The sequence below is a fragment of the Podarcis muralis genome, chromosome 7 (genome assembly GCF_964188315.1).
Source record: "Podarcis muralis chromosome 7, rPodMur119.hap1.1, whole genome shotgun sequence".
Classification (NCBI taxonomy): domain Eukaryota; kingdom Metazoa; phylum Chordata; class Lepidosauria; order Squamata; family Lacertidae; genus Podarcis; species Podarcis muralis.
This window is the reverse complement of record NC_135661.1, coordinates 15,356,099-15,380,852: the sequence shown is the minus strand read 5'-3', so window position 1 is coordinate 15,380,852 and position 24,754 is coordinate 15,356,099. Positions and strand designations below refer to the sequence as shown.

General features: G+C 49.5%; 1 protein-coding gene across 2 annotated transcripts in view; it reads right to left on the bottom strand.

Annotated features, from left to right (window-relative positions):
- Nucleotides 1-1,766: 1,766 nt before the first annotated feature.
- The window catches only part of CNNM4 (cyclin and CBS domain divalent metal cation transport mediator 4), a 54,037-nt gene continuing 31,049 nt past the window's right edge, over nucleotides 1,767-24,754 (bottom strand). Inside the window, exons 2-8 of one of the 2 annotated variants that reach the window (XM_028741045.2) lie at nucleotides 17,839-17,982; nucleotides 16,595-16,732; nucleotides 14,248-14,417; nucleotides 13,169-13,268; nucleotides 9,206-9,271; nucleotides 8,449-8,636; nucleotides 1,767-7,121 (exon numbers count right to left, since the gene is read on the bottom strand). In XM_028741045.2, the coding sequence (XP_028596878.2) occupies nucleotides 6,915-7,121; nucleotides 8,449-8,636; nucleotides 9,206-9,271; nucleotides 13,169-13,268; nucleotides 14,248-14,417; nucleotides 16,595-16,732; nucleotides 17,839-17,982 (1,013 nt within the window). In that variant the 3' untranslated portion in view covers nucleotides 1,767-6,914. The remainder of the gene's footprint in view (nucleotides 7,122-8,448; nucleotides 8,637-9,205; nucleotides 9,272-13,168; nucleotides 13,269-14,247; nucleotides 14,418-16,594; nucleotides 16,733-17,838; nucleotides 17,983-24,754) is intronic. The other variant, XM_028741047.2, reaches the window with a different exon arrangement.

Here is a 24,754-nt window from a genome sequence, read left to right as displayed (position 1 = left end):
CTCAAGCAAATCTCCTTAACCTCAAAGAGGAGGGATGTGCAAACTGCTCCCTGGCAAGACTGCCTGATCTTGCAACCCTCTACAGCTGACCCCGCAAACTTCCTCTTCTCTTCCTCACCAAAGAGCAAAAAGGACCTTGAAGCAGATGCCACACAGCAGGAAGTCCACCCCCCCCCCCCCGAAGCAAACTTCCTCTTCTCTTCCTCACCAAAGAGCAAAAAGGACCTTGAAGCAGATGCCACACAGCAGGAAGTCCACCCCCCCCCCCCCCGAAGCCAGGAACATTAGCCATCCGGCTTCTCTCTTCAAAAGAAGGAGGGTCTGGGGCAGAAACCTGATCCTTTCAAACTGGGCATGTCCAGGGTCGTCTTCTAGTTCTTGATACTTTCTCCCTGCTCTGCTCTTCTGCAACTCCAGCTGATTTCATTTGATAGCTGATCTCCCTGGCACATTGTGCCCGTGGGTCAGATTTATCTGTCCCTCATTCTGCTGCGTTTAATTTTTTTTATTATATATCAACAGCACAAACATAAAACAAAACCAGTACAACCACTGGAGTGTAATAGCAAAAGGTGCCCAGAAGCAGGAGAAGAGTGCAAACTCTCCCTGCATATTGCCTCTGACCCCAGAGGTAGAGCAGGACCATCATGCTGTCAACTGTTCAGAACACATCTGGCCAGCTGCTGGATGGGAAACAGCCAGCTCTGGCCCCAGGCCCTGCCTCATGTGCCCACATCTGCATTCCCTGTCAGAGGTTCAGAGGGGGGCTCAGTTTGCCAAGAGTTATCTCTAGCAATGCAGATTAACGCTTTGAAATGAGGTCTCCTCCAAAGGCAAAATGGGAACTGCAGTTCACCCGGGACAGGCGATAGGACAAGCGGCACAGACCCAGGCCAAAAAACCCCAAACCCTACTGGAGCACCATTTAAAATCAGTGCAGAAATAAGACTGTCAACTGACCAGATTAAAAACTCAGCCTGGCTTCCTCCTTTGCCTTTAATAGCAGCTGCTAATTTAAGTAGACAAATCTGCTAACTGCAAGGAGATGAATATCAGGAAGGGAAATTAGCTTATCGAGCACAAGAAGCAAGGCCTTTTCAGTGGTGGCTCCACATTTATGGAGCTTCCTCAGGAAATACAATCAGCTCTCTCACTGTTGTCATTTATATGGAACTAAAAACAAAATTGGGGAGCAGTTTAAATTTTTTTTAGTGGCCCTGGTTTCCAGTCCCTGTCTGGGGTGGCTGGCCAAAATAGTATAAAAACACACACCATTTTGTTTCTTTTCATTGTTACTGCTTTGTTTTTGTTATTTTAGGCACAGGAGCAGTGATAAGTGTAAAAGCTGCCAACCCCATTGGATTGTGGCCTTGGAAATTAAGTCTAGGACTGGGTGATATATCGTCCAAAGCCGGTTGGAAGTCCCAATTGTGATATTGGTTTCATAATTTTTGACCTGGCTATATCACAAATCATGATTTGTGTGTATGCTATGTGAGAAGAACCATGGAGCCAGTCAGTGCCTCTCCATACCTCCATCCTTAAAGCAGACATCACGATATTTCAGTATATCGCAGTGTTTAGCTGGTGATATATCATGATGTTGAAAACCAGATATTGCCCAGCCTGAATTAAGTCCCACTGACTTCTATGCAACCCCCTTTCAGGTATGTTTCTGCAGGATCACAGCCTTGTTATCCTATGACTCTGAGAGCAAACCCACTTAGAGGCTTTGAAAGAAAAGTCACCAACATTTCCAACCACACTTTGATTTGGTAATATTTATTACATAATAATAATAATCTTTTTAAAAGCTTGTCTCCCTCATGGGAGCTAGGATCTTAGGTTTAGTGTTTGTATTTTAAAATCAGAAAAAAGACAATAAATTACATCATGTCACCCACAAAGGGGCAAATGTTGAAAAACCATTGTGCTTTCCTTAGGAATAATAATAACAATAACAATATTTTTTAAAAAGGGAAATAAAAACCGCAACAATCCCCCCACACGAAACAAAATTTTAAAACTCAGACAAAAAGCTACATTCAAATGAGACACATATACAGTCTAATTAAAGCTGCTTAGAAGCACAGACATCCGTTGGAAATAGCCCTGGAGGCAGGAAAAGGGACCCTGCAGTTTTAAAAAACCAGTCACAAAGCAAATGAAGGAACTACTCCCCTCGCCCCAGTTACAGTTCCAGAATCAAGTATTGCTAGCCTAACCCAACATTTCAAAGTCAATTGTGCTTAGGAAAATGCAGGAAGAGAATGAAGAAATACTGGGCTGGCCATGCAGGAGAATAATCATGAGATGGGTGGTCACAGCTTTTTCTTATTAAAAATAAACAAATCCCTGCAATCAGAGAACTAGCTCGGCAGGGAAGAAAGATGTAACCCAGCCCTCTCCCTGCTTTTCCGCCTGATGTGCTAGTGTTCTGCTTGTTGGAACTTTTTGACTTCACCACTCCAACACTCGATAACTTTCCTTCTGCTGAACCTTCCACGCTGCCCTTAGAATACTAGACAGGTTGTCATCCCACAGGAGGCCAGAAAGCTAAACCAGAACATAGCCCCCTTGTGGGTTTTACCCCACCCCCACCCCACGGCCTGACTGAGCCAGAAGCCACTTGGAGATCTGCAGTGCTCTCAGGGTTGCCAACTGAGAGTTGAGAGGGGAACCAGCCAGGCTTAAAGTTGTGCCTACACAGCAGCTTGACTGGAGCTAAACATGACTCCCCACTGCTGTCCTCAGATTGAGCTGCTGTTGAAGGCATATCAACAGATGGCATTCAAAATGTTGGCAACCCTTCATTTTATGCTTGATGGATGTCCCACTGGGGCTATGAGTCCATGACTTTGCCCAGAGCCATGAACTTGCTAAGGAAATGGTAACACTGCTTGGCTCTAAACCTGGGTGTCCTTGCAAGCCCATCACCTTCCCAAACCAATTTTGGCCCTGTAAAAGAGGTTTGAGGGCCAAGAAAGTCTCCCAGCCACTTGGAATTTGGCAAAGTTCCTATATGCCAGCCTTTGCCAGCTTAGTGCCCTCCAGAAGTTTTGGACACAACTCTCATCAGCCTTGTGATCTACATGCCTTCTGCTAGGCAAAACAACTGAGGACAGTTTTTTAAAACTATATTTTTAGTGGAGGGGGCACCATTTCTATTTTCTACTTCAGGTACAAAAACCTCTTGGGGCGTCTTTACCCACCAACATGTTTCCTATGAGAAACTGCAATGTTTGAAGTGCAATGCTGTGCTATAAAAGTACAATCCTGTTACACCATTTAATAGAACATCAACACATCTGGGTACAATCATACAGTCTGTGCGATGGTCCCTTCCTCCCCAAGCCAAACCTGGTGACCGAATTTCAGATCACTTTTTGCACTCCTGTACCCACTTACTTGGGAGTAAACCCACCTGAACACAGTGGGACTTGCTTCCAAGTGAACAGGCTTAGGACCAACTCCAACTCCATTTTGGTTTATGGGAAATTGCAGCGAATGAATATTGCCTTTCATCCAAACACTCCTACTTAGAGAGGTTCACGTTCTGCCTACATCAATTTTCACATAAGCTTTTTGTGCAGATATATAATTGTACTTTACACTGTGACTCATGAAACACAAGTCCTCAAGTGAAAGACACTCTGACAGAAGCAGGCACCTGTGACTCCGCCAGGGTCACTGAATAAGCCATGAGATTGGGCTGAGAGATGCAAGGGGAACACTCTCTGGGGAACAGGCAACACTGACTCTCTACAGCGAGAGTGACTGAATCATCTAAGCTCCACCTGACTGCAACTCTTCCCCAGTCCCAGCAGACAGTGGCTGGAAAGGGCTAAGTGATCCCTGACCTATGCCTGGAGAAGGGCACCTTCTTACACCTTTGGGCGATGTGATACAGCTGCAGTGTCTCCCATCCTGCCTTGGTTCCTTATCTCCTACCCTGGATTTGGTGTCTTCTCCTGGATTAGATGCCTCATCCTTTTAGTAAGAGGAATGGGGAACTCTGTGGCCCTCCAAATACCGTGAGATTTCACTTCCCAACAGCCCCAGCCAGCTCCCGCAATAGTCAGGGATGATGGGAGTTGTAGTCCAGCAACATCCCGAGGGTCACAGGCTCCTCAGCTCTGCAACAAAACAACCTGCCCGGGTGAAGAGAAAGTAAAAGTGGGATCAAAGACAGCAGCATCAAAATGCCTGCATTTCTTGCAGAGCTAAATATGCCTGACCCCCTTCTGGTCCTCCTGCCACTGGACAGCCCAAAGAGTTTCTGACAGGTTTCAGTGGAGATCAAAGGAAGTGAATCTGGAGGGTCAATCAGAATGTGAAGACAGACCTTTTAAGAGCATGAGGGCAGAGTCCTCAGCAGGCACATGCAAACACAGATTATTTCTGCCCTTGGACAAGTTTCCCAAAAACAAAAAAGCCACAAACCCAGGACTCCTCACAGGTTACTGGAGAGATTCAGCTGAACCTTGGAAAAGACCAGTCATGGTGGGCACCCATTGGCAAGTACCTGTAATGTTACTATTAGCAGTAACCGTAGTATTTATGTAATGCCACTGATGTGCATTGGTGCTTTACAAAAGGGCAGGTCCCTGCCCTGAGGGGCTTACATTTTTTTCATTTGACACTAAGCAGACGAAGGGAAGGAAAATGGGAGGTGGGGTGCACACAGGTCAAATGTGTGCAGCATTTCAATCGCCGGTGCTTAAGCTTTGTTACCGGGCAGCCTTTCCCCAACCAGGTGCCCTCTAGAAGATGCACAGGACTACAACTCCCATCAGCATGTGTGATGCTGGGGATGAATGGATCATGGCTGTGTGGCCTGCTGTTAGTGTCCAAAGGCTTCAAGGGGAAGGCAGGTTTTGAAGGAAGTAAGAGAGGTGGCATTAGGCAGGTGGCCCTGGGGACAGTGCCAGGCAAGGGGGCATGAAGGGGCAGCAAGGACAAAAGGCAAGGGGGGGCAGGAGACCTTTGGGGGGGGGCTGAGGGCTGGAGGGCAAAGATCAGAGGAGGATGTTCGGAGCAGAGGTCTTGAACATGTCACCCTTCAAATCTCCAGAGCAGTTTTAACAAAAGTGTTTGAAGATGGTCCTGAGCTCCATTTAGTAAGGTGGAGAGTAGACAACTATAATGAGAGACATCTGCCCACCACCCAAATACCCTCAGGGCAAACTGACCCAGCAGCAACGGCTGGGCTGGATTAATTCTGTAGGGAGGCATAATGAAAAGACTCTTGACCACTGAAAATTAATCCTCAATGTGGCTGTGTCCTGATTCCACCCAGTGGAAAGTAATCTATCCAAAGTAACTACAGAAGAATGGAGGGGACATCTCAAAGTGGTGTCATTTCCCCCATAGTAAGTGACTGCATGAATTTGCTGCTTTCACATGTGCCACGATCAATTTAGATAGAAATCAGGCTTTACAGGAACAAAGCAAAACACAATTTATTATTTCAGTTATGGCTGAAAACTCCTGCATCTGGAAACCCTTCAGGGCTGCTCCTGTGCTGCAACTGCTATTGTCACTTCCAACTCTGTTAAGTCCCAAAAGGCACCACATACAGGAACTGGGAACTGTCACTGGCTCTGTCAGATTTCCGCATGAGACCTTGAAACTAGAAGCCTAGCAGAGCTGATCATTCTTGGCCTGATCTACACGGGAGAAGCAGAAGGGACAGTACCATTTGAGTCTGTATCTGGAGGTTACCATTTCTGAATGTTCCCCAACCCCCCATGTAAAAACAAACAAGAGCAACAACTAAGAGAACATAAACTCCCTGCAAGTAGAGAAGAGTAAAGCAAATTCTAGCCCTGCCTTCTCCCTGCTACACTCATTTTTTGATTTCCAGGGAGCTTTTCGTACAGCACACCAGGAAAGCATTCGTGAAGCGGCACAATTCATCTAATTATCCTTGGGGCACACTTTCTTCAGTGGGATCAGAGCCCGAATGAGGAAGCAACAGTTCCCCTCCCTCCAAGCAGAAACACTCTCCCCACTGCCCCAGGAGGCAGGCAGGGGCAGAGTGCAGGTTCCACCAACCTTTAAACCCTGCTTAGTTCCTAGATGTTTGTCAGACACTCGTCTCCTGTCCAGTGCCCAATGGGCTGGATAAAAAAACAAAAATATAACAGAATAACAGAACAGACGCCCAGACAACACGCAAGATACAGAACTTCCTGAGACAGAAAAAGGGTTCTTGTCCTCTCAGCAGGGGCTGCTGTTGCCTTCGTAGGACCCCAGCAGCTGCCCTGCTCTCCTTCTGGCCAATTCTGTGTGGTCTCTCTACCTGCCAGCCTCTGGACTGGAGGCAGGGAGTGCCACTCTCCACAAGGTGGTCTCAGCTGGAGAAGAGCCAGGTGTGCTCCAGAATAGGATTCCTCTCTTCTGAACGCGCCTGGCCGTGATGCCACTTCGTCTCTTTCTGTTTGTTTAAATAAAAAGCTGGTGTAGAAAAGCAAGCAGGGAGCAAACTCCCTTTGGAAATCTTCAGGGCAGCCAGCCCCTCCCCAACCCCCCACAGGAGCATCCAGATCGCAGCACACAGTTTGGGCTTTGGCCCTCCGTGACCAAGTTCCCTTTGGTATCCAGAACCCACATCCTTTTCATCAGCAGCTGGGCAGCTGTTTCCACGGTCAGGCTGCCGGCCATTGACGGATCAAACTGTCCTGCAAAGGAAGAGTGTGTGCACGTGCGGATGTGGGGAGAGCTTAGAGAGAGAAAATTATCTGGATATTCTCCCTCCCTGGCTGCAGCCACTACCTGAGGTTTGTAGGTACACAATCAAAATCCTCTTGTGGGCACTGGCGTGTTCCCCCCCCCACCGCCCCCCAGTTCTCGTCTTTGGAAGGGAAGGACTGAGGCAAAACCAACCAGACTGGGTCGCCCAAAGGCCGGGGTCAGACGACGTTGTCTGGGGGGCTGTGGTTTGCTTTGTGGTGTTGGCAGTTCCTCTCGTTCAAAAGGCTGGTTGTTTCGTCCGTCACTGAGGTTTCCGCCTTTTCTGACAAGGAGGTGTCCAATTTGGGGGTGCCGCCCTCAGGAGACTGGGGGCAGCTCTCGAGGCGGGAGGCCATGAGACCATTTTGATACTGGAGGCGTGTGATCTGCCGGGTGGAGAAGGAGATAGAAGCTGAACCCTCAACACATTGCTCAGTGTGCACAATTCCTTCCAGCCCCACCCCCCAAAGCAAAATTTTGCATGATAAAAGCAAAATTCCATAATGCATATAGGTTATGTAAATTTATTATTATTATTAAAAGTGCATCTTCTTAAATACACACATGTATAAACACTTACCTGTTTTGCTTAACAAATTCTGTTTCTGGTAATCGTGAGGAAATCCAGGTGACACCCAGCCATTTGACTGACAGAAAAGGTACTTGGATCTCTGCCTCTTGACTTTTGAATTTTCCCAAGGCATCGCCAGCACATGAACAACCATAAGGACTAGAAATGTACTTTATGAAAATTGCTGAAACACTCAGGTTGCGGAATTTCTGCGCTTGGGACTGAAGTTGCACAGAACACCAACAGCCCTGGCTAAAGATCCCCAAGGGAACATCTACCTCAGACCTGATGGGATGCTCATCCGCACAAAATAACTTCCTTCACACAGGAAAAGTTAGGCTGAAATCTTTCTCCCTGACAAACTAGCTTCCTCTGTGAAGAGATTATAGTGGTGCCCCGCAAGACGAATGCCTCGCAAGATGGAAAACCCGCTAGACGAAAGGGTTTTCCGTTTTGGAGGTGCTTCGCAAAACAAATTTCCTATGGGCTTGCTTCGCAAGACGAAAATGTCTTGCGAGTTCCTGCAGGGTTTTTTTCCTTTCCCCCCCCTTTCCCCAAGCCGCTAAGCCGCTTATCAGCTGATCCGCTAAGCCACTAAGCTGCTTAACAGCTGATCTGCTAAGCCGCTTAACAGCTGATCCGCTAAGCCGCTTATCAGCTGATCCGCTAAGCTGCTTAACAGCTGATCCGCTAAGCCGCTTATCAGCTGATCCACTAAGCCGCTTAACAGCTGATCCGCTAAGCCGCTTATCAGCTAAGCCGCTAAGCCGCTTATCAGCTGATCCGCTAAGCCCGCTAAATTGCTAATAGCGCTAATCCGCTAATCCGCTAATGGGCTTGCTTTGCAAGACGAAAAAACCGCAAGACGAAGAGACTCGCGGAACGGATTCTTTTCGTCTTGCGAGGCACCACTGTATTTGCTTTTTGATATGGAGGGCAGCTGTGTGCTATCCTACAAGCCACTACTTGTAGTCTGAAGCAGGAGAAATCTGGCCCTTTCTCAGCTCAAGGGCCGCATTCCTTTCTAGGCTGCTTGTCAGTGGTGGGCCAGGATCCAAAGTGGGCAGTGCAACACATGTTCATTTACTCACACACACACCCCTACAGCTGAGTGCCTCTTGAGACTCAGGCCCAAGACCCACCTTAATATACTGCAGGTCCGTAAGGGCGCGGACGCTGAAGTCGGAGATGTACTGGGAGCTGGCGCTGGCGTTGAGCTGGTTGTTGCTGCCGCTGAAGTTGGAGGAGATGGAGTCGGAGCGCTCGTGGTAGCAGAGGGAGGCCGACCGATTCAGGTTGCTCAAATGAGATGGAGAACGCACCTCTGAAACTAGACACAGAGAAGAGTGAGCCAGGGACCAAGCCGTGCCCTTCCTCCCCCCTTCGAACTGCCTTGTCACCCGCGCAAAAAGTGATGCCATCCAAGAGGGTGTAAGCCAATGGAAAGGGCTATCCATGCACTCTCTGGCTGCATGAACAATTTGCTTTTTGTTCAAATTGGATCAACTGGTTTGTTGCTTTTAACGCCAGCTTTTAAAACTACACTTAAAAAAAGTAACAACCAAGAAAGAAAGAAAAAGCAAAGAGGAGCAGGGGATCTGGGTTAAGGCAGCTTTTGCCTCCCCAGGCCCCTCCAAAAGTTTTGGACAGCATCCCCATCAGCCCCAGCAAACACATCTGGGGCTGTTTGGGCTAAAATTTGGACTGGGCTTTGCAGCGCAACACAATTTTTGTAAAGAAAATAATCTGCAGCCCGGTGCATTTGCATTTCCAATTTATGTACCCCAAATACCATCTTTTGCCCATCTGGTGCCCCCCAGAAAGCAGGGCTGAATCAATGCAACCTGGCAGGCAAGGGGTTAATGTGCACCTCTCACACCATGCACAAGTGTTGTTTACCTGACACCCTGGGAAACAAAGATGCTCTGGGCATAAGAGGCTGGTGCTGGGGCACGACAGGCAAAGCTAGAACCCGACATGGACACAGAGAAGGACAGGAAGGAGAGAGAGATGCAAAAGGAGAAGTCAAAGAAACCTTTGCTTATGGAGAAAGACCACACAGCCCCTTTGCGGGTTTGTTGCTAGCCCATTCTAGTGCCCCTGGCGGAAAGCCCAAATGGCATGGCCTCCCCCATAAGTCCACCCCTGCTAGTGCTTGCCACAGGGCATCCTCCCCTGGAAGACTCCCCCTGGGAATGGACGGTTGTTGTGCTGTTATGAAGCTCTGGCTGCTTCCAGTCGACCTTGTGCAGGGGAACGTCCTGGCGGCCAAGGACAGGATCAGTGCCCCCTGCGCTGCCACTCACAGCAACATCCCAAGCCCATGGCCAGCAGTACCCACCTCACCTGGCCTGGCCTCAGGCAGCTTCTCAGATAGAGGCCTGATTGAGAGGCAGGGAAGGGAAGACCTCCCAGGGCGAGAGACGGGGAGAAGAAAGGGAAGCTCCCTGGTGGGAGCTGGGAGGCCCCCCCTTTCTGTGTGAGGAAAGGGCCATGATCCATCTCTCAGAGAGGACTCTGCATTTTCTGTGATCTTTCTTTGCTCTGCTTTTTATTTACTTTCTTTCATCTTATTGTATCGTGAAAAAGCTTTCATAATATCTTATGAATAAAATCAGATAGGAGGTTTATATCAAGGGAAGAGTACAAGGGAAGTTGTGCAATGTGTTGAACCACAAGTAGTTGTTTGGATGAAAAAACCAATAATGTGAAACACTGGCTCATGGGTGGGGAATATCAGGCTCAGTGGCTGACCACTGCCTTCCCGGCCTCTCTGTCTGGCACTCTGGGGCTCCCCACAGGCCGTACCCCTCACAGGTCCTGTTTCATGCCACCCCCCCCCCAAGTGTCCTGGCATGCCTAGGTCTCCTTGAACTCCATCCTCCTTCCTAACAAGCAAGAGGGGAATGTGTAGGTGTGGAAACGAGCTTGCTCGATAAAAGTGACTTCAGGCTTTGGACCTGCCACCCTGGCATGTGGCCCCCGGAAGATTCCCCAGAAGGGAAAGTGGCCCTTGTGCTGAGAATGGTCCCCCAGCCCTGCTATAGATGGACAGGAGCCACCTGGCATTCTGTGGCGCAGGACCGTGTGCACCAGGTCGGCCACGAGGGGGCAGAAGTCTAACATCAAATACGGCAGCAACCCAAGAAGCGGCAGAGTCCGCTTTCTTCAAGCATCAGGGCAGGGATGGGCAGTCGGTGGCCTGTGAGCCCCAGCCAGCCCCTGGAGCAATTATATCTGGCCCCTGAAATGTACTCTTCCCTCAACCTTCACCTCCAGTCTTCCTGGCTGGCTAACCTTCCTCCTCTTTGCCAATGCCCCGTTCTGCCCCCTCTGACCCAGCTGCGGCCCTTCTCCTCTGAGGAAACCGAAGAAGTGAGCACACAGAAGCAGAGCCACAGATGTAGAATGAGATGGTGCCACCTCGGGGGTGGGGGGAGAGTCCAGTGTTAAATTACTGGAGAGTTTGTTCCCACGCTTGCACACTTAGGCTGATGGGAACTTTCCTGCAAGTCACTCCTCCCCAAACAAACAAACAAACAAACAAAAAATCTAAATACAGCACACAAGATTGTATATATCTGCCCCTGTTTGTTGTCCTTTGATCTTGTCTCCACTGAGAACTGTTCTGAGCCTGACCTCTCTGCGGTGGAATTTCCTTGGTCTGACCACCACCTTATCTCCTTCCATACTGCACACATTCTGCCTTTCCCGTCCTGGGGAGGGGACGAGGCTCAGTGGCAGAGCATCTGCCTTGCCCTGGCATCGCCAGGTAGGGCTGGGAGACACTTGCTCTCTGAAATCCTGGAAAGCTGCTGCCAGTCAGTGTAGGCAATACTGAGGAAGACAGACCTATGCTCTGACTCAGCGTAAGACAGCTTTCTATGTGGCTGTTTACCTTCCACGGTAGGGGGTGTAACACGACTGCTGTGTGGAAGGAAAGGGAAGATCCAATTCACCTGAGTGGTGATTTGAAAGGGGGGGGGACTGCCATTCCTAAGACGACCCCCTCTGCTCCATCAATGGCTTATTTAGCACTAAGCACCCATTCATTCATGCAAGATGGCAGCATATGGAGTATGGAGCTCAAGAGCTTGCAGCTGAGCAGGGCAATTTCTGGAATATACTTCTGGTTGTTCTTCCATCCCCTAGAGGAGAGAGTTGGAGCAGATGGGGCTTGTCAACCTGGGAAGGGAACCCATCTAGGAGAAGGAAAACTCTGATCCTGAACCTCCGCTGCCTTGAAGAACATCACTGGGAGAAGAAAAGGCTAAGGAGTGAACCCTACACAAATCCAGAGTGAAGTCCCTAAGCTGGTTGGATGGCACCTTGTACGCCTCCTTCCAGCAATTCCTGCAGCTAAGCTGGTGCCAAAGGTCTTGCTCTGCTTTCCTTTGGACCACATCAGAGAGGCCAAGAAAGGGGTCTTGTTGTCTGAGCAGGCCAGGTCATTTCAGTGCTGCTAACACAGGGGTCTGACTTCACGCCCTGAGGTGCACTCCACTGTCTCTCAAGACAAAGGGATGCCCGCAGAGGACAAAGTGGCCCTCAAGGAGCGAGAGGCTCCTGATTTAGGGCATGAAGACGGTGTGCAGAAGATCCCAGGTTCAATCCCTTTACAAAGGGGAAGCCAATGTGGTGCCCTTAAGATTTGAACTCCAACTCCCAGCAGCACCAGCCAGCAAGGCCAATGATTAGCGACAATAAGAACTGCAGCCCACAACATCAGGAGGGGGCCGGCCTCTTGCTGCCCTAACTTCTTGCTTAAAAGGATTACGGGTCTTGGGCTGGGGAAGTCCTGCATGACACCTCAGAGAGCTGCTTCTGCTTCTGGGCTACATGGAGAAACAAGCCTAAGTTGGGAGAAAGCAACTTCATGTGCTCATGGGGGGCTGTTTTGTGGTTTCTGGTTGCCACAGCTCAAGGGTTATTTCAGCCCACTCTCCAGATGAGTGCCAGGACCTCTTGCAATGTCCTAGTGAGGGTCAGCTCCTTAATTCATGCCTGGCTGCACAGGAGTCAAAAGCTGTGCCCCAGAAACCTCTGATACTGCGAGGGGGCCCTAAGCATGGAAGGACCATAGCTTGGTAGAACTTGAGCTTTGTGTGCAAAACATCCCAGGTTTACCCCCAAAATCTCCGAGTAGGGCTGGGAAAGACCCCTCTCTCTCTCAAGAGCTATTGCCAGTCTCCTCCAGGATTGGGAGGTGCAGCTACGAGGGAAAAGCAAAGCATCTTGGGATGGGCATGGCTGCCAGGATGAACTGTATTCTGGAAGCCCAGCCCTTTCTGCAAACAGGGGGTGCATGATGTGTATTCTGTAGCACAACCCCTTTTGATGGAGGGGAGGCACAAGAAAGACACCCCCTGCGAACAATCAGGCCCACCCATTTATGGAGCACATGCGCTTTGGCATGGATAGTGTGTCACATCCAAAGCCTAAAGAGGAGAGCTGAGCCCTCCTTCTCTCCCATGGAATCTGCCTTCCCTTATAAGTGAATGATGGGCATAACTTTTTGCTACCATGCCTTGAGCGAGGCCTAAGGCAGAGGTGGCAAGTGTGCGGGGCCCTCCCAAAGTTGCCAGACGACAACTCTCATCATCCTTAACCACTGGCTATACTGGCTGGGGCTGAAGGGAGCTGAAGTCCATCAGGGTTTGCAGGCCCTGGTGGACGACCACCCAGGGGGCTTGGTAAAAACAATACTTCCTGGGCCCGGCTTGCCTCTTGGCTTGCCAGCTGACCATTCCCGCCCACTGCCACTGACAGACAGAGGGAGCGGGCTCCACTGGGAAGGGTGCCTGGCCCCATGCCCCTTTTGTGGCCGTCTCCCTTTGGCCCCCTCCGCATGCAGGTCCTTACTTGTGGTGACCAACGGGCTCAATGCCATCACTCCGTAATAGGAGAAAGGACCGGTCTCAAATTTCATATTCTCCTTGCCGGCCTCCACCTCCACTTTGCCCTGTGAGAAAGACAAAGAGTCATGTGAGATTCTCAGGAGCTTCCATGAAGCAGCCAGAGTCAGCAGCAGTTGCACGGCGGTAAAGGGATCTTTCAATGAGAAGGTGAAAAATGGCACACAAGCTTCCAAGGGGGGAGCACAGTCAGCCTATGAATGTCAGCCTCTACCTGCAACAAACAGGTGTGGGAGAAGTTTGGGCATTTCTTTAGGGAACATCTGTATTTGTGTGCATATGCAGTATTGTAAGGTAAATGTGTAGGTTAAGTATAAGATTTAAATTAAGGTATGTGTTAGGTTGGAAGCAGGAGGCAATGTGTGCAGGTGGAAATGACTGGTGATTGGATAAGAGCTTGAAAAGGAGTTTAAATGCTGGTGGGAGACCATTTGGAAGCCGAGTTGGGGCAAGAGGTGGATGTGGGGAGAGGATTTGAGGGCAGCAGGGCTGGTTTAATAGAGGAGGGTCAGAATTGTTATCAGCCTTCGCTTTGTGTGAGACAAAGGAACAAAGAGATAATTCCAAACTGAGGCCTCACAGGCTGGCCTCTGCCCCTCAGAGACTGTGGGAACACCCAGTATCGCTTCCCACAATCCTCCTGGTCCCCTGGGTGGGGGGACCCCCAATCACCCCTGACCACCGGCCATGCTGGACTGAGGGAGTCCAGCATCATTCAGAGGGCATCAGTTTAGCCAGTCCTGTTCCATACCAGGCACAACGGAGGAGGTGAGCCTCATGTCGGAGGTCCAATGCTGCCCTCTACCTGGCCCTCAGGATGCTCCTCTCCATCCCTCCTCTGAGCACTCCTTAGGTGGTCGGGTGAGGGAAAACTCTGACTTTTGCGTGGCTGGAATGGAGCTGGCTGCAGCAAAATCTCATCTGTTGCTCCTCCCACTTTTGCCCCTGGCCCCGCCCACTACTGCCTTAAACTGGTGAGAGTCTCTTCCCCCCCCCTGCTTCCAAACGCCAAGGGGATTGGATTACCTGCAGGATGAGGATGAAGAAGTCGGCCGGCTTGTTCCTGTTGAAGAGGAAGTGCTGGGGGCACTTCTTGTTTTCTTCGTCGTACTTCAGCTCGTTGATGACGTCGCGGTGCTTGAGCAGACGGAGCAGGATCTTTTCCGAAATGAGGGAGGGGGTGAACTGCGTCACTTCTGCAAAAAGCAGGCGGGGGCATGCAAGTCAGACCCCAGAGGGAAACATCCAGGGGAATCAACCTTTCAGGGCAGGTCCAGGCATTGCAAAGAAGTGGGAGCAGTGAAACCCAGAAAAAAGCAGATATGAGAGACGTGTACTGAAACCAGAAATTCAGGCTGTTATCGACCTGATATTTCTTCACCCTCAGTGGGTGAGAATTGTTGGGGAAGGGCAGCGGTCAGCGGCAGAACGCCTGCTTTGCATGCAAAAAGGCCCGTCCCCAAAGCCTTCTCCAGGGAGGTCTGGGAGAGAGCCACGGCCAGTCACTGCGGATGATACAGAGCCAGGCCAGGTTCACACCAAACATTCAAAGTGCTACAATACTACTTTGAACAGTCTCGGCTTCCTCCAAAGAATTCTGGGAGCTGTAATTTGTTAAAGGTATGGAGAGTTGCAAAGAGAATCCCTCCCAGATCTACAACAGATTGGTTTGGTCATCAATCAGTCTTCACTGGGAACTCTGGGAACTGTACCTCTGCTGTTTTCAGCTGACCATTGATTTTGTTTTTTGTTTGTTTGTTTAAATAGCAGCCTTTAAATGTTTCTATTGATAACTTTATAGCTCCGTTATTTTTGTAAATTGCTTTGGGGTCTTTTTTCTTGCTATCAAGTGACATGCAAATTTTATGAAATAAATAACAACTTAATAAAAACCAACAGCGCCCTGGGATTTCCCCCGCCATAATCTATATATTCTCTCGGTCTCAGACTCTGCCTCTCTCAGTGGGGGCTTCCCTGGCAATGAATTTTCCTTCTCAGCTGGCTTTGACATTTCCGCGTTCTAAGGAGCACCGCTCCCTCTTGCAGCTCCTGCCCCCGCAAGCAAATGGTTGCATCTAAGGTGGACTCAGAGCAGACTGACCAAAAGCAGTGGACCTTTGTTAGCCATGTCATTAATTGCAGGGAGTCTACTCTGAGTAGGACCAGCACTGGATACAACCTAGGTTGCCCTATCTTCAGTTGTAGCCTATCCCAGGCTGGCTGCCCTCCCTAGAAACTTGCCAACCATATTGGGGCTGTGTTTTGTTGACTTTGATGCAAGGAAGAGACGCGGAGGAAGAGGGGGGGAGGATAAACAGACAGACCCCGCAGCAACCTCCCATTCAAGCCTAAAGCCACAGCAGACAGGATAATGGAGGGCTTGTCTTTCTGAGAAGGTAAATCCCCTGTAATTTGTGAATGAGACAATGGGAATGACCTTCTCACAAGGCTCTCCTATTAGTCTTTGAAATCAGATTTGGCAGCTCTTATTATGGGCCTCAAGATAAGACAGCAAAGGGAACAGGATTCCACATCAAACGGTGGGGGGTACCTGCCTGCGCAGGTGTGGGTGCATTTCTTGCAAATGATGCAAGTCAGACATTTCCAAAAAATGTGCCGGGCAGCACTGGTGTGCCAAGAAAAAGGTAAGATGGGCTCCTGTGAGAAACCCAAAGCAGCCCCTGTCAAGGAGGCTGCCCTCTGAGCGATTTTTGCTTCCCATGTGTCTTCACCTTTCCAAAATTTTACTGCATTTATAGGGTATTGCTGTATTTTAGACCAGATATGCCTATGGTTTAATTGTTTGCTTTATATTTTTTTGTTATTTTTTGCTGCTTGGAGACCGCTTTAGTATTAAGCGGCATGTAAATATGCCAGTTCCTCCCCAAACTGCCCCATGCCACACATTCCTACACTCAGCCAAAACACAGCCCCACAGAGGGTGGGGACCCCATGGCAGCCTGAAGCTGCTATGCTTCTTGATGCCCATATGACCTGTACAGTATTGTTATACCACCACCACCATCATCACGCACCCGTCAACAGCAGGCCCTGGTTTTGATTTTGGGCTTAAATTGAAAAAAAGTTAAAGCAGATTACGAATACAAAAATAGATTGCAAATGATAGGGTTGGCCCTGAAAACCCACCTCTCAGGGGTCAAAGGTCATGTTAAGGAGGTGTGTCTAGTAAGGCCCATGACTCATTTGCAGCTACAGTACTTCCCTGGCTCTCTGTGCTCCACACGTAGGGGGGAGGGATTCCTAAAGCAAAATGTCTGCATTATATCAAGAGCAGCAGACGGTGCTTGATGCTTCTCCAGCAAACCAGGATTTCGAATCAAGAATGGGGAGTGATTCCCAAAGGATCTCTTACCCGTAGAGAGAAAGCGGTGAGCAGCTAGGAGCAGCTGCGGGGAGATCTTCACCTTGGACTCCGTGTCATTGTCCTTAAAGGCAGAGAAGTCCCTTTTGTTCTTCTGGTTATTCACTCGTTTTCTGGATCGGTTGTCAGCTGCAGAGGAGGAAGGGGATAGGTTGAGAGGAAGGGCGTCCCCCAGTGGCGTAGCGTGGGTTGTCAGCACCCGGGGCAAGGCAAGTAATTTGCGCCCCCTAACCCGTGGATTTGCGCCCCCTAACCCTAACCCCCAGATGTTGCGCCCGGTGCGGCCGGCCCCCCTGCACCCCCCACACTACGCCACTGGCGTCCCCCCAAGAACAAGTTTGCTATTCAGTGTATTACTGCAAACTGTGCTTGTTCCATTCACTCTCATGCCTACCACAAAGGCACGTAACTCAGACTCCTGGAAGTCTTCTGCCTTCATATAATTTACATCTTTCTAGTCCTCAGGACTACACATTAAATTCTGTACCATTCCAATTTTAGTATACCTGCTTCCGAAGTGAGCACAACTCAAATCAAATTCTATGGGACCCATAGTTAACACTATGGACACCCTTGGGAGTAGTCAAATCCTTCTCAAACACTGGGGCAGGTTTGGAAAATGCCCCAATTTTGTCCCTCAATGCAACCCTAAAGTTCTCCCTGAGAAGTGTATGGTTGACACAGCACTCATGGGGAAAGCAAAGCACTGTGCTTGAGGACCAGGCTGCAATGTGGCCAAATGAGAAATGGTCAGCATTAGGGAAGAGGCCTGGAGTATCTGTGAGCCAGCCAAGGCATCATGAACTATGGAATCTGCTCTTGCAGGAGGCAGCGATGGCCACCATCTCAGATGACTTTAAAAGAGGACTGCCTCCTGTGGAAGTGAGTTCCATAGTTTAGCTGTGCTCTGTGAGAAGAGGTACTTTCTTTTATCTGCCCTGAATCTTCCAGCATATTGCATGGATGAAACCTGATCCTCAGGAGACCCTCAATCAAGCAGCTTCAGATGTGAGCTGCAGCTTCCATCATCTCTCAGATCATTGGTCATGCCAGCTCTGACTGATGGGAGTTGTAGTCCAAAGCAGGTGGAGGTGCCACACTGGCTGTCCCTGCCCTATGGTATAGGAAGACCCACAAAATGTCCTAGCCACATATCCACATATTTATTACTATACAGCCGATCTGCCATCACACCACCCTGCCCGGCAATAGCAGAGATTTGGAAGGGACCTAACTGTACATATCTGACTCGTCCAGGATCTCTGACTTGATGATTTCCTCAATGACGTCCTCCAGTGTCACCAGGCCCAGCACCTCATAGAAAGGGTCACCTTCGCCTTCATTGTTCACCTTCTGGACAATGGCCAGGTGCGATTTACCTGTGGGAGAGAGAGCGAGATAAGCTATTACAGCACCACAGAAATAGTCACAAATGTTATGCATTCTGGAAACATATTATCTGCCTGGTTGCTGCTGCAGAGTCCTGGGAAAATGAAATCCTATGACTGTGGCCAACTCACCCTAAGCTGTCCCTCTTGCTCAAAGACATAGACGGTGGGAAGGTTGGAATCTTGGCATCAGATCCAACTAACTTCTACTAAGAACAGACCCACTCCAATTAGAGGATCTAAGTTAGCCGTGTCTATTAGTTTCAATGGGTCTACTCTGATGTAGGACTGGCACTGGTCACAAACAACCCTTGGTGTCAAGATGTGGGGTCAGGGGTTGTATGTCTTACTCAGAGTAAACCCACTGAAATTAAATAACTTAAGGTAGTCATGTCTGTTAACTTCAGAGGGTCTACTCTGAGTAGGACTAGCACTGGATACCACCCCAAATGTTGTGAGGAAATCAAACCAAGGACCAAGGGAAACTATAGGGATTCGTTTTAATTTAGGGAAGGGTACCACACACTCTAAACAAAGGGCTTGAATGATTTTGGTAGGAGGCCAAGGTGACCACAGCAGGCCAGAGTGAGTTTGTGCATCAAAGGGGCTAAACAGGACTGCGCTTGTTTGCCAGGCTAGCTTGAGCACATGAGCAGGGACAGGGCTGTGGGAAGTTTTGGAGGCAAGGATGGCAGTGAGAGGCAGAAGGTTCCCACATGAATACAGTCTGAAAAAATAAACCAGAAGTCTTTTGCACAATGCTCTCCTGTTCCTCACTCTTGGGGCATTCGCGAAACCCGGTGGAGGATCAGTCTGTGCAATTCTGACTGTTATTACAGCATTAGAGAGACAGAAAGGCAATTAGATGTCCTGGCAATTAAGGAGGGGGGAGAACCACTTTTCTCCCCTTCTGCGCTGTGGGTGGGAGGAGACCTCCCAGGCTAGGCAGGAATTCTTCTCAGCCACTGTTGATTGGAAAGGTGGTTTCTGAGACACGGAAGGGGAGCTGCAATTTCATGCAATTCTTCTCCTTCAGTGTCGAACTGCTCACATGAGTAGGCCACGGGCGAGTGGGAATTTGGAAGAGATCGCTGGGTGCTTAATGTCATCTGTGCCAGCTCTTGGTTCCCAGGCCAGCCCCATTTGCACTATACATTTAAAGCAGGATCTTACCACTTTAAACAGTCATGGTTTCCCCCAAAGAATTCTGGGAACTGTAGTCTGCTAAAAGGCTGAACATGCTGGGGAGACCCCTCTTCCCTACCTAGAGCCACAATCTCTGGAATTGATTTGGAATTGCAGCTACCTTTCGGTAAAAGGTAAAGGTAAAGGTACCCCTGCCCGTATGGGCCAGTCTTGACAGACTCTAGGGTTGTGCGCCCATCTCACTCAAGAGGCCGGAGGCCAGCGCTGTCCGGAGACACTTCCAGCGTGACATCGCTGCTCTGGCGAGCCAGAGCCGCACACGGAAACGCCATTTACCTTCCCGCTAGTAAGCGGTCCCTATTTATCTACTTGCACTTTGACGTGCTTTCGAACTGCTAGGTTGGCAGGCGCTGGGACCGAACAACGGGAGCGCACCCCACAGCGGGGATTCGAACGGCCGACCTTTCGATCGGCAAGCCCTAGGCGCCGAGGCTTTTACCCACAGCGCCACCCGCGCCCCTTTCGGTAGCAACATTTAAAAAGTTTAAAAAGTTGGTTTTGCCTGTTTTCGCTGTTTTCATTGCTTTATTTTATTTGCAAACTTCTTGAGGTTTTCTTGATTTTTGCAATCACACAGTATATAATTTTTGTGAAATAAATAATTAAACAGTTAAATTAACAGGAGGACAAAAAGCCACCGCCCATGATGGAAATCTGGGAATAAGAGTTCAATGGCGCTGCCTGATGGACAGAAGGGAGCTCTTATTTCTTGATTTAATCCTGCCCTGATGAATGAAGTCCTTGGAACCAGTTGCCCTTCCCTGCGCTGCAGTTCTTCCTGAGCACATTGTTGGAAACTGGCAGGTCATGTGCTAGCCACAAGATAGTGGAGATCAGCAGCAGGGCCTGGTGCTGTGAAGCAAAGATGCCTAGATGAGCCTGACTCTGGGGGACACTAAAGCTGGGAGCTTTCCTGCCCTTTAGAACTGTTAAGCTGTGAATACTCTGAAGGTGCTCTCGGCGGGACTAGCCGGCTCTCCTCTTTCCAGAATGCAACAGGGACATACATCACCGTGCAGAGCTATGTGGGAAAAGTTCTGGACTCAAGCCTTCCTCAGAGCATCTGGTCTGCTCTGCTACTGCACAGTTCCCCCAAATTTCCGATCGTCAAAGCACCCCTCCAAAAAATTAGGGTGATACAAGTGGAACCCGCAACATACTCCATCCCATCCCCCACTCATCCCCCCCAACAGAAATACAGCATTATCTGGTCACTAAGTATCTTCAGTCGCCGAGCTGTTGGGAGTTTTTTTTGTCCCCCCGCCCCCGGGTTACTCCCCCTCCCCAAAAGAATGGTTTTTAGGATTCTTACATGTGGTTGGTGATGTTTTAACCACATGTCAGCCTTTACTAAGCTGGTGCCCTCCAGATCTGGCCCAGCCATCTTGCCATGGGAGCTGCAGTCAACTAACATCTGGAGGTGCCACATTGGCCAAGCATAAGGACTGAGCTCACCTTTGGTATCTACCATTTCATATGCTTAATTGGTCTTCTCCATCTACTCATCTTTGTAGGCTAAATCATTTATGTTGTCATTTTAACACTGTGTGATGCTATTCATAGGCAAACTTGTCTTAATTAATGCAGGGGGGCAGAGAGCCATTTTGCCTACATGCGTTGATTCCAAACAAGAATGTGCAACACATTTCAAATACAAAAAAGCAAAGTTTAGAGGCACATTTTGTTCCATTACTAAGTAATGTAAAGGACAAGGACGGCCTGTCCTCAGAGCCACCTTGACCAGCTTGGCAGATGTGCAGGACTGGGGCGGATGGGAATTGTAGTCCAAAACATTTAGAGGTTGGAAAGGCTGCCTCAAAGCCAGAAGGTCAGCATTTGCCTCATGTGCTCTCAGAATGCACTGAGGAAGGCGCTTGCCCTGTCCCATCATTGCTGGCTCCACCCAAACATCGTCATGTGTTCATCTGAGTATGTTTATAATCTCCACCTGAACGGGAATCCTGTGCAAACTGGGCTTCCCAATTACATGCGGGGTTCTAAGCAAAATTAGCTGAATGTCCAAAAATTCCCCCCACCCCCCACCTTCCTGCTCAACATGCAAAGATGTGAGGCTGAAGCAGAGCACATTGTCCTGCTGCTCCCCTGATGCATTAGAGGTGAAGACTTCCAGTGTCAAAAGTGCCTGAGTGTCCCAATCAAACCAGTGTAGAAATTAGCCAGAATTCCCTGATCCCAGGGGAGGGTGAACTAGCAAGAGGCAAGGCAGGGCTAACAGATCATGCAGAGACGTGGCAGGCATCCTCCTCTGGGCTTGGGTCCTTTGGGCTGGAGATTTTGCTGGGAGAGAAATGAGTTCCAGGGGCTTGGAAACGCTCCCTGCAAAAGGAGGGGCCAGCACCAGAAGTCCCCCACCCCTTCTTCTCCCACTTTGAGCAGGAGAAGGCTTCTCAGGTAGAGAGCTGGCCCTGGGGAAACGGGGGTGGGGGAAAAACCCACTCCTGCATGGGACTCATGCGGTTAGAGGGTTCCCTGTGGGGTGGGCCTTTTGTCCCTGTATCCCCGTTCAAAGTAGTTCATTTCCTAGTCAATCTGATGAGAGGCAAGGAAGGACCCACCTTTAATCTTTAATTCCAGGAGAAATACATAATTTCTCATGACATGATGTGCTGTTTCTGTACCACTGCAGTGCATAGCAAAGACAGAGTCAGGGCAATTGTCTTCTTCCTTGGAACAGTAATGCTGCTAAACTCTACTGGCCAGAGCTTAATATGAAATCCTTCTTTGCTACAGAACGGAGCGTGGCCTTTCACCTCTCACCTCAGTTGCTAACTACTCTGAAAACATCAGTGGGTCTCTGCACTCCCAACAGCAGCATCATTATGATCATCATTTGTTTATTATTAACAAAATTAACAGACCACCCTTCATTACAAAGTAACCACAAGGCAATTTCCAAGGTATCTAAAGACGCATGGCAGCGTCCGGCCACATTCAGTGGGGCTGACTCCCAAGTATGTGAGGTTGGGCAGCAGGTAAAACCAAACTAGCTTGGGTATCTCCAAAGGCCTGAAAGAACACATTTTTGTAACCAGGTCTAGAAGCTGAGTAATGTTGCCTCCATCTGCAGCTCCAGAGGGAGAGCACTCCACAGCCGGGGCACCACTACAGAGAAGGCCCTGTCTCCTGTCCCCTCCCCCTTGATCTCATGGCCTTGGCCACTCTGTCAAAAGGGAAAGGCACCCTGAGAACTACCAGGGTCCCAAGTATTTCAGGCCGAAACGAACACCTTGAATTGGGCCCAGGAACACAGAGACATGCAAAAAAGATGGTGGCTAACTTTGTGCAGAAACACCTGTCAATAACCTGGCAGCAGAAAACCAGATGCCACTTATTCACTGCCTCACCCATTAAAATTGTTATTATTTGTTCCATTTTTAAGCCACCTTTTATGGTTTGCAATATATGCAAGTAAAACAATAAAATGGAACACCAAATAAAAACATAATATGTACTAAACATAAATTTAAAATAAACTTTCCTTCAGAGGTTCTGCCCTGATACATGACTCTCTGCTTGCAGGCAAGAAATGTCCTAAAGCAGCTGTTTGCCGAAGGCGAGAAAAGAATTGCCTCCAAGTGACCAGGCACAGATTCCCCCCCCCCCCCAAAAAACACACCTCCATGTGCTACAGACAGCTTATATCCTTAGCATGTTGTGTCCAAGTGGGCTAGTAATCTTTACAGACACTCCCCTCACTGCCCTGAGACCCCTACCACCACCACAAATAGGCTCTCCAGGACTTCAGATGGGGTCTCTCTCTCAGCCCTACCTGGCGGTGCTGAGAGCTGTACCCGAGACCTTCTGCATGCAAAGCAGACACGGCCCCTCTGATCTTAATAGCGGAAATGAATCTTTGGGGAAAGGCAGTAATGAACACGTTAATTATGGCAATTATGATCTGTGCATCAGAAAACGAGGTCAACACACATTTAAGACACTATGAGGGAATACAGCAGTTCAGATAGTAAGAAGGAGGATGGACAGCACCCCATTGACCCTCGTGGGCTAGCCTCTGTTGCCAGAGCCAGGGTCCTTACGGGTGCCTTCCCCTGAGGAGCCAAACACGCTCCTTCCCACAGCACCTTGCTGGCCAAGTGGCACAAGGAACACACCAAGGAGGCAGCCGAGGAATAGAGGAGTGCTGTCTGAGGGCCCAGAAGGGACAGTCTGGAGACAGAGGCTTCAAGGGCCTCCGTTTGCTCGGCTTCTGCTGGGGATATTTGCCTCCTCAGCCTGGTCTCTTATCCTGCAACTCCTGACCTGCCTCACTGCATGGGATCTGGTGTCAGACCAGAACATGATAATTCTGCTTTTGCTAGCTGTGGGGAGAGGCAATGTTGTTTTAAAAAAAGTTTAAAACAACTTAAAATTACTGGACACAATTCATGGGCAAGCAAGTTAAAATGATGTAACTCAGAACAGATCCTGAAGCTGAGGCTCCAATACTTTAGCCACCTCATGAGAAGAGAAGACTCCCTGGAAAAGACCCTGATGTTGGGAAAGATGGAGGGCACAAGGAGAAGGGAACGAGGTGGTTGGACAGTGTTCTCGAAGCTACCAGCAAGAGTTTGACCAACTGCGGGAGGCAGTGGAAGACAGGAGTGCCTGGCGTGCTCTGGTCCAGCGGGTCACAAAGAGTCGGACATGACTAAACAACAACAAACTCACCCTTGTTTTTAACCACTCACCAGAGGTGACTAGGAATTCCACCCATGGGAGAGAGAGATTGCTCAGCCCCTCCTCCCACAGCCCTCATCGAATCACAGTTGGAAGGGACCCAGGGTCATCTAGTCCAGCCCCCTGCAATGCAGGAATCTCAGCTAAGCATCTATGTCAGACGGCCATCCAACCTCTGCTTAAAGACCTTCAAGGAAGGAGAGTCCACAGCCTCCCGAGGGAGATAATTTCACTGTCAAACAGCTCTTATTGTCAGGAAGTTCTTCCTGATGTTGAGTCAGAATCTCCTTTCTTATAACTGGAAGCCATTTTTTAAATGGCGGGCACTGGGCAGGAAGTGGGGAAAGCCGTCACTTCCCCACCCAGCAGAGAAACCAAGTGGGCTGCCAACAGAGGCATGGGCACTCTGCCATCTCCTGGCTGCCCACTGCATTTCCACACTGAGTGTGCTCCCTCCTTTGTTTCCAGTGGGTTGGTGGTGGGGAGAAGGCACAGCCCTTCCTTCTGTTGCCCATCAGCTGCAGGCACATCTCCTGCGCATCTAGTGTAGAAACACAGCGTGCGAAAGGCAGGGAGCGATCCATGTCTCCAGGCTGCTTCTGTGTCAGACACCCAGGACAGGCCTTTGGCTCCTGTGCAGCCAGTACAGAGACACAGCGAGCTGGTGGGAAAACAACAGAGAAATCCGTGTCTTTGCTACCAGTCTGCTGCACTTCTATGCTGAACATGCAGGAGTGATGCAGTTTTGTGTGCTCAATGAGGGGGGAAAGCAGCGGCAGAAGGAGCAGGGGAGGCATGAAGGCTGGCGTGTTCTGCCTGTCCTCCAGCAGCTGCCCTCAGGGCTGGCCTGGAAGGTGCA